The sequence below is a fragment of the Limulus polyphemus genome, unplaced genomic scaffold (genome assembly GCF_000517525.1).
Source record: "Limulus polyphemus unplaced genomic scaffold, Limulus_polyphemus-2.1.2 Scaffold693, whole genome shotgun sequence".
In the NCBI taxonomy this organism is placed as follows: domain Eukaryota; kingdom Metazoa; phylum Arthropoda; class Merostomata; order Xiphosura; family Limulidae; genus Limulus; species Limulus polyphemus.
Window position 1 is genome coordinate 16,174 of NW_013666303.1, and position 9,742 is coordinate 25,915.

The 9,742-nt window shown below is 31.2% G+C and overlaps 1 protein-coding gene across 1 annotated transcript in view; it reads left to right on the plus strand.

Annotated features, from left to right (window-relative positions):
* The window catches only part of LOC106460009, a 22,193-nt gene that overhangs the window by 3,815 nt on the left and 8,636 nt on the right, over nucleotides 1–9,742 (plus strand). The window contains exons 3-8 of the mRNA XM_022386611.1: nucleotides 671–806; nucleotides 1,482–1,608; nucleotides 3,146–3,344; nucleotides 4,189–4,333; nucleotides 5,884–5,997; nucleotides 6,857–7,001. Coding sequence (XP_022242319.1) covers nucleotides 671–806; nucleotides 1,482–1,608; nucleotides 3,146–3,344; nucleotides 4,189–4,333; nucleotides 5,884–5,997; nucleotides 6,857–7,001 — 866 coding nt within the window. The remainder of the gene's footprint in view (nucleotides 1–670; nucleotides 807–1,481; nucleotides 1,609–3,145; nucleotides 3,345–4,188; nucleotides 4,334–5,883; nucleotides 5,998–6,856; nucleotides 7,002–9,742) is intronic.

Here is a 9,742-nt window from a genome sequence, read left to right on the forward strand (position 1 = left end):
ACATAAGTGCACCTCCACCTTTTAAATAGGATATTTACATAAGTGCACCCCACCTTTTAAATAGGATATATACATAAGTGCACCCATCACCTTTTAAATAGGATATTTACATAAGTGCACCTCCACCTTTTAAATAGGATATTTACATAAGTGCACCCCACCTTTTAAATAGGATATTTACATAAATATACTCCACCTTTTAAATAGGATATTTACATAAGTGTACCCCACCTTTTAAATAGGATATTTACATAAGTGCACCCCACCTTTTAAAAGTAATCTACTCTTCTATTAATTGCTTATCTGGCTCTAATATATAATGGTAATACACAGTTTACCAATACTGGCAACGTTATCAGTGTTTGTTGAGGCCGAAATACGGTTTGACCATATTGCTTTCCACCAGTGACGTTTGGCTTTTTGTAATATGTTCTCTGCCAGTATAATTATATAACGTAAAGGACTTAAATGTGGAAATTATTTAAAAAAAAAAGAGTTATATTCATCTTTCTTTATCCTCACTGTTTTAAGTGTACAACTATTAACAATAATAATTTATTCTTTGATCGATGAAGTTCAATTAACTTGACACTGAAAGAACATTGTAAACCAGTAGGACTTTGGTCATAACAGTTGATAGTTTAACTTTCTGTTTTTCTCTTGACTTAAGCATGAAACTGCAAGCTGTTGTTGATGCTGATGGGGCTAGTGACCAAAATGTAAAAGAATTTCTGATAGAAAAAACAGAAAATGGCCAAGAACTGACAAAGGAACAAGAAGATTTTGTGGATGCTTTAAATCGCCAGGTAAGTGAACAATTGTAACTCATATTAACATGATAGTGTCTGATTCGTGTTAACATGATAGTGTATCACTTTTAATTGACAACAGCTTTCAGTAATTCGACATTCAATGGCGATAAACGGATTATAAGAAAACGTTACATTATTCAACAAGTTATTTCTTTACCAGTAGTTTTACTAAAAGTGTTCATCTGCTTAAAGAAAATTTTTTTTAAAAGATCCTATATAATGATACACACGCACATTGTCAAGTAAATTACATATTCAAATAGCTTTAAAAACTAAAATGAATTTGAATAGAAATATACTTTTTTTTCTAGTCTAAACTTGGAACTTATTGTCGTCAAATGAAAGTTTATTTATCATAATTATATTTTATTAAAGGAAATAGACATAAGGTTCACAATCTTGAGTAAATATAGTTTTAGTTTGAAATTTTGTTGGGTTTAAGGTTTTTTGTCAAATTCTATTTAAAAATTGCCAGATCTAAAAAATACTCTCAAATTTTCAATATTAGAAAGAAGACTGAAAATGCAAGTTTTATTCCCATTTAAGGAAAGTAATGTTTCGAAACTATGTTTGTACAGGACCCCTGAAATTACTTAACTGTTTATTCATCCTTTCGCGTTATCTACATATCTATAATACCTTTTGAGCGCATCAATTTGTTTTTTCTAGGAGATTATTAAACGAGAATTAGAAAGCACAAATCAGCAACGAGATTCTTTGAAAGAGGAAGTAGCCATCTTAACAGAAGATGGAGAGAAAGTGCAAAAGTTTTACGAAGAGAGAGACGAACTTTTAGGTATCTTCCCTAACATTATGTTTATTATTCTGATCTTATTGTAAGCCGTTCTTAGACGTGTTTTTATCGACATTAGTAATATTTAATAATATTGCTCTTCACAATTATAGGTTTGTAGACATCCATCTATAGTAAAATGTTAGCGATGTTTTGAAGTTCTTTGTGATTTTCTATCATTGGTGATTTAAAATACTTATTAATTTTGACGACATACATTTGATATTTCTGATTTTTAAAGTCATTTTACCGTTTAAATTAATCTTAAGTTTCAATTAATATCTCTTTCTGGCATTCTATAGCAAAACACACACGTGTAACATAACAACACAAATTTAAATCATAATAACACTATTACATTTGTATTCTTCTTTCAGCCTCTGACAGATATAATAATAGTTAAAAAATCAAAATTATTTCATACAAATAGTGCATTTTTTATATTTATATGTCTTAAATGTAAGCTTTCAAATCGTGTAAACGTTGAAAGTTCCCTTCTGGTGAAAACATATACTTTTTACTATTATTTTTTTAAAATAATAAACCATACACGAGTTAATTCATTTCGTTGTAACAATACAAAAACAATCATAAAAATAAATATAATACATATTTTAGGAAATAACGGTTTCTTCACTTCGTTAAACGGAATTTAAAGCTGTGAACTAACTATTCTCGTTTCTTTACAGTATTAACAAGCTTTACAAAATATAACATTATACAGGGGCTAATTTAAATAGGATTTGAAAACTTTAATAAATTAAAATTCTTAGTGAAGATTCATTTTGGTTTTGAAAATCAGATGGAGGGTGGAAATAGGTGGAATTTCTCTTCGTCACTGCAGGTTAAAATACTATGTCAATTTTGAAACTATTATTAGTTTATTAATCCTCTCTTCATGATATGTGCTTGCTTCTGATATCCACATCTCATTTCTTGTTACATATGACTAGAAGTATGGTCCACTTTCATAATTAAAACAAGAGCAATCAGAGAGATTGCATACCCTCGCTCCACATTTGGTTTCAATGTGCGTCTGAAATTCAGACCTGATCCGATCACTTTTTTACAGTTATTATCATTAAACTGATAAATTGTCATATATCTCCATTATAAAAAAATGTTTCAAAGTGATCCAGAATCGGGATTTGCATCCGGCTTCTGACCACCTTTGGGAAGGATCGTCCTATGGGGACACCCTATCTCTTGTAAAAAAATTCATGTAAATCAATTGATTATTTTTCAAGATACGCACGAGGACATACATACATATGGACCGGGAGCGATGGTAATTGTTTATTATTAATTGTAGTTGTTATTTTAGAACATTTAGCAGCTCTTCTGGTAGAAGTTATTACGTAATCAGTCATGTAGTTTCAATCAAAAATTACTCAAGATTGGTACTATATTTCAATTTATATTTTTGTTTTACCAGATCAAATCATTGTAATTTAATGAGGGTAGCTCAAGGCTAAATAATTCAGTATGCTTATTAACGTTATCGTGTTATATAGCTTTATATGTTTGTCCATTTTTTCAGACAGCATATTTGGAGGGGATTACGGTAGTGACCTAGAAAATCGGCTTGAGAAAGAAGTGGACCTTCTCAAGGAACAAAAAAATCACATGAACCAGGCTCACTTCAAATGGCGACAAGGACACATGATGATCAAGCAAGCTGCCATCCAGCTAGGATTAGGTGTTCAGAAATGGAAGGAAATACCGGAAATACCTACAGAGTAAAGAGCCACTCTCATCTATTATCTTTTTTTTTTTTAGATGTACTGTCCTTTTCTTAGATAGAATTCTTTTTCTAATATTTATAGACGTATAACGTACTAAAATCCCAATAAATATCTTTAGTTTCTTTGTTAAACTAATAGAAAACAATTAAACTTTGCTTTAAGCAAAGTCTCTTGGTAAATAATTAAGAAGGTAAGATTGCTAAAAAAAAAGGCAAATATCTAATACTCACTTTGATATTAGCCTGACATTGGACCTTAACGATACCGGCAAATATCTAATACTGTCATAGACGTTCTTACAAACCTTGCATATATAAAATCGAGAAATAAGCAATCACGGAAATTCAGAAACATATCACGGTATTTTAGTGTTTCTTTTTAGTTCGCCTTAAAACAAATATATTGTCGGGGCTTTAAGATTTTTTTTTCCTTTATCACAAAGCACTTACAGACTGTGTGTGTACTGTTTACATATATATATATAATAAAATGATTAAATACATAGTTTAGTGTCATATGTATATCATAAATATTTCCATCACATAGCCTTTGTTTCACAAACTTCTTCTTCTGAAGAAATGTTTTATACATTCCCAACTGCATACTCATTTTTATCTTCACTAAACACCCCTTTAGTTCTTTACATGTTAAGAATTTTATACTTAATTTTAGAAGTTTCATCTAGAAGCTGTTTACATTACTTTGAGTTATTATTTGTTCAGCATAAAACCCTGAATTTGTACCTTATGTTCTCTAGTTAATGGTATCATTAAGGTCCAATGTCAGGCTAATATCAAAGTGGAAGATAAATTTACTCTATGTTGATATATTTGAATAGTGAGCTTGAAAAGCGATATTATTGTGCCGCTGAAGCCAGGAACAATCTGGTCGCCGCCAGCCAGAATCTGCAAGGAGCTCACCGGTACCTTCCTAACGTCATTTTTCCGTATTGTGCTCACGAAGAAGTGGAAACACTCAATAAGGTCTGCCACTCAATCGTTCTGGCTGTACCTACGTCCTCTACCGTATTTCTTTTAATGTTTATAATGTTTGAAATCCAGTATTAATATCCGTTTTTAAACACGTTTTCTTAGTTTATTTATGCACCAAATTACTGATACACAACTAACTACCGATATATATATAGGCCCATGGCTTTTTTGGTTATAGGGTTCCTACTAACAGATGAATCACAAAACATTAACAGAAATACTATCAATTTATCTCGCTAAATACTATAAGGATACTTTATATGTTTTCCCTAGGAAATGTTTCATCAAGTTTATTGGTAAGTTCTTTGTATTGATATTTAAAGGTAAAGCATAAAGTTACTCAATATTATGTAACATGTGGACCACATCGATGGTGAACGACACAGAAACAAGTCGATAATTTCAGAATTGCTGTTTTGTAGCAATACAGTACAAACGTCTGTAAACAATATGAACTGTTGTTAACTTTTGTTTGTAATTAAGCACAAAGCTACACAATCGGCTATCTGTGCTCTGCCCACCACGAGTATCGAAACCTGGTTTCTAGCGTTGTAAGTCCACTGACATGCCGCTGTGCCGCTAGGGGGTTATAGTTAATTCTTCCACTGCATTAACCTTTTATTTAATACAAACACAAAATCTACTGCTCAATAATAGTGTTTTTAATTTTATGTGAAAGGTCTATATTTACACTGTGATTGATTAGAAACTAAATTCTTAGAAATAGGAGAATTTTTAACAATAATGTAAGATGTTATTTTGAGAGCTTAAATTGAAGGTTAAAATATTATTTTATGATTTATCCCCAAATCATCGCCCAGTATTATGTTTCCGGTTTATTAGTTAAAAATGAAATATCTCCTTTGTTTCGATCATCACCCAGCATTATGTTTCCAGTTTATTAGTTAAAAATAAAATATTTCCTTTGTTTTGACCATCACCTAGTATTATGTTTCCGGTTTATAGGTTAAAAATGAAATATCTCCTTTGTTTCGATCATCACCCAGTATTATGTTTCCGGTTTATTAGTTAAAAATAAATATTTCATTTGTTTTAACCATCACCCAGTATTATGGGTTTATTAGTTTAAAATATTTTCTTTGTTTTAACTATCACCCAATATTATGTTTCCAGTTTATAAGTTAAAAATGAAATATCTCCTTTGTTTCGATCATCACCCAGCATTATGTTTCCGGTTTATAAGCTAAAAATGAAATATTTCCTTTGTTTCGACCATCACCCAGTATTAGTTAAATTTAAAATATTTCCTTTGTTTTGAGAAAATTTGTTGTTTTGTACTCCTTTACTGATCATGATTATGGATTTTTCTAGAAGCTATGCGTAGAACAGAATATTTAATTTTTTTTTATTCTAGGCACTTCATCAACCTGTTTTAGTATAAGAATCTGATTTATACAGGTCATTGTAGTGCCACTTATATGGGAGAAATTTGAATTTTACGCATATTGCATTTACATGTAAAGTTAATCCTCCGTTGAAGTCTTTTACAGCAGTTCTAATTTTGTGTTGTTGTTTTTTAGGCTATTACGTATATTTTTACGGATATGCAAACTACGGAACGACATGAGCATGCAATGTCATGTTATCACGTCATCTATCGGCGATCAGGTGCTCTACGTCAATGGTTTGAACAGGTGAGGAATAATAAAAACCTTTAAGTAAAGCTCCACTTTGAATATCTAACAGAATTTATAGCACGAGATTTTCCTTCCCATTAAGTTGTACTCATTTGGCTGTCTTATATTAAGAAACATTTTAGAATTGAAAAAAAAAATGAAACTATCAATGTCATTGTTAACATTAAAGGTACGCATATCCATAGACAACCAAACTAGGGTATAGAAAGAACTATCACTATTATAATTATTGTTAGATTAATGTTAGATTAATAAATGAAACTATCAATGTCATTGTTAACATTAAAGGTACGCATATCCATAGACAACCAAACTAGGGTATAGAAAGAACTATCACTATTATAAGTATTGTTAGATTAAGGCTCAGTTTATTTCAAAAACATACTTATAGGGGTTTTTTTTTCTTTTAGTTGAGATTAAAGGTAATATTTGATTTCACGAAATGTGCCGAACATTTCAGTCTAAATTTAGTATTTGTTTGTAGTTAAATACAAAGCTACACAATGGACTATCTAAGCTCTGTCCACCAAGGGTATCGAAACCCGGTTTCTGGCGTTGTAAGTCCGCAAATATACCGCTGTGCCACTGGGCGGCTAAGTTTAGTATTAATCACGCTATTCCTCTGCTATATAGCTAAATATCTAAAGTGAAATTTAATTTATTGATTTCTGTTTAAATATGTGGTTGCGCATTGAAACAATTAATACTATCTATCTAATCCCATGTTATTAACTAAAGCAATTTGTTTATGAACTAAAACAATTATCAGTATTTTACTGGTAAATATAAATAAGTCATCTTTCGCTACCAGAGGACGCTTTCAAACATTTGCATGTTTCGAAATTTCTTTACACAGGTATTAAACACGACCATCGCCCAAGATTTGTCTCGATTAACAGAAGAATGCAAGTTAAAGTCTCTTGAGCTACGCCGAGAGCGTATTCGACTCATCGGGGAGAGAATCAAAGCGATGACGGGCAAAGACATTGACTTTGTACTTGGTAAATAAAGACAATTTTCCATAAAATTTGCCTAACTTTTCAAAACACCAAAAATTTAGTACTAAATATGCTTTTAGATATTTATTATATTAACAATCTAATTGAGCCTATAAGAATATTAGCATCTTATCTTCTAATCAGTATAGATGGTTTGAGTGAAAAGAAAATGTCAAACAAAGCAAATAATCAGCATTGTGCTAATTTGACAAGTCGTATTTTTTATGAATCCAATCATATATGTACTTAATACTGTATTCATTCACTTATAAGAAGCTTAAACGACGATTCATTTTAATCCATAGCAGATGTTTTATATGTTTTGTTAAACTATTTCTAACTAGAATAACGATGTATCATTAACCATGATGTTTGTGTAAAAGTTGCATACGAGTTTGGAGAAATTAGTTAAACTATTCATAACTAGAATAACTGTGTAAAAGTTGCATACGAGTTTGGAGAAATTAGTTAAACTATTCTTAACCAGAATAACGATGTATTATTAACCGCGATGTCTGAGTACAAGTTGTACACGAGTTTGGATAAACTAGCTAAACTATTCATAACCAGAATAACGATGTATTATTAACCGCGATGTCTGTGTACAAGTTGTATACGAGTTTAGGGAAAAACGTTTTTTCTTAATTCAGTTTATACAAGTACGTTGCAATGTACGTAAGGTAGTAGAGGGTTTTAAGAGAACCTCCTAGGTCATAAGGTTCTGCCAATAAATGTTTTGCTTTCTAGAAGAAAAAAAAACTCATGGGAAAGATAGCACCTGTCTTATACATGTTATGATGATTTCAAAGCTTCAAGAAAGTTTTCAGCAAACAAATAAAAAAAATCCCGATTTAAACTTTAGCTTTAAAACAAAATTGTAAAGTTATTCAAAAGGTGAATTTGTGTGTTCTTATTTTGACATATTTAGCACCTGAATGTTTAGAGAGGATATGCTACATGGTACATCTAATAAAATAATTCGTAAGATATCCGTAAAGCCGTCGTCTAATTACCATCCTCTTCAAACACGTTGTCGGTATAAATCGCTCTGTGAACGAGCGATTTTTTCTTCTCTTACTTCTCAAACGACGTGCTCTGTAAGTTTCAGAAAATCAGTAAAGGATGATAAACTCAGTTTTAATAGTTAGCTTATTTCAGTATTTTTTGTATGTTTACATTTCGGCGATCACATCATTTTCTGAACGAAGATACGACCACAGCGAAACAAAAGCTAACGTTTCACCAAACACTTAACAATTTCACAAACCTATTTCATAATTCTTGTTTCTGGAATGAATGACAGTGAGAAGTGAACCAATTCTTCTTAGCCTCCATTTTATTACTTCTGAAAAATCCTAGAAACTAAAGTTTTCTATGTCAGCTTTATATTAACATCAACAAATCAGTGTAGTTTTAATCTTGCTTAGATCATTTGGAAACCTAGGTGAGTTAAACTAAACCTAGATAGAGTTAAACTAAAAACACATAATTTTTTCTTTAGCTTTTCTATAAGTACAAGCTATTTTCAAGCAAATTTTTAATTGTTCATAAACAGTTTTTGAATTTCTTTCTGCCAGATCCTGATTACTATCGTGATACCGATTTGATTCCACGTTATTGTAGAGTTAGTAACTACTAGAATTCTATTATTTGACGTATGCTATTCTCCTAGTGCCTAGTTTTTGTATATTCAACCAACCTTTGTCTATAAATCACAAGCCCCAAGCATACATACATATATATATATATATATATATATGCGTTTAAGGTAATACCGCATGAGAAACAGGGAATATGATAGTCACGCAATATAGAACTATAGACACGCATTCAAGCAATCTTAAATGATAATAAAAGTTTGTCTCGTATTAGGAAGCATTTCATGACAGCCTGTATATGTATTTCTGACTCTGTGTATACAGGGTTGGAACAAAGAAAGTTTGAGAATGAACGTATGTATGGTAAGAGAGAAATACAGAATCTATAATTTAGTCACTTGATACAGATGTATAAAAACATACGCCCAACACATTTATTAGAAAATAGAATAAGACGACCATAGATAGTGCTGTAAGGTGACCTTAAAAACGTATTTACTTATTATGTGATATCATCAGAAACTGCATTTAAAAACATGAGTTTGATCTAAAAGCTCATTCGTTAATTCATCAATGTTTAACACGAGCACAAAATCGTATCGAACTTTATTTGACGCACGACACTGAATACACGCTTCGTGCTGCTGTTTATCGTTAACCTGCCCCCAGTGGCTCAACGGCAAGTGTGAAGACTTATAACCCTAAAAACGAGGTTTCGATACCCGTGGTGGGCACAGCTTTCTCATTGTGTAGTTTTGTGTTTAACAATAAAACAAACAAATAAACAAACTATTACAAACCAACCTCGACTAAATTCTGTTGTTGAAATGGACAAAGAGCATATTGAATATTTTATACGACCCGCATTGACGTTATTCTGATCATAGTATGAAATAACATTTACTGTATTTATATGACCCGCATTGACGTTATTCTGATCATAGTATGAAATAACATTTACTGTATTTATACGACCCGCATTGACGTTATTCTGATCATAGTATGAAATAACATTTACTGTATTTATACGACCCGCATTGACGTTATTCTGATCATAGTATGAAATAACATTTACTGTATTTATACGACCCGCATTGACGTTATTCTGATCATAGTATGAAATAACATTTACTGTATTTATACGAC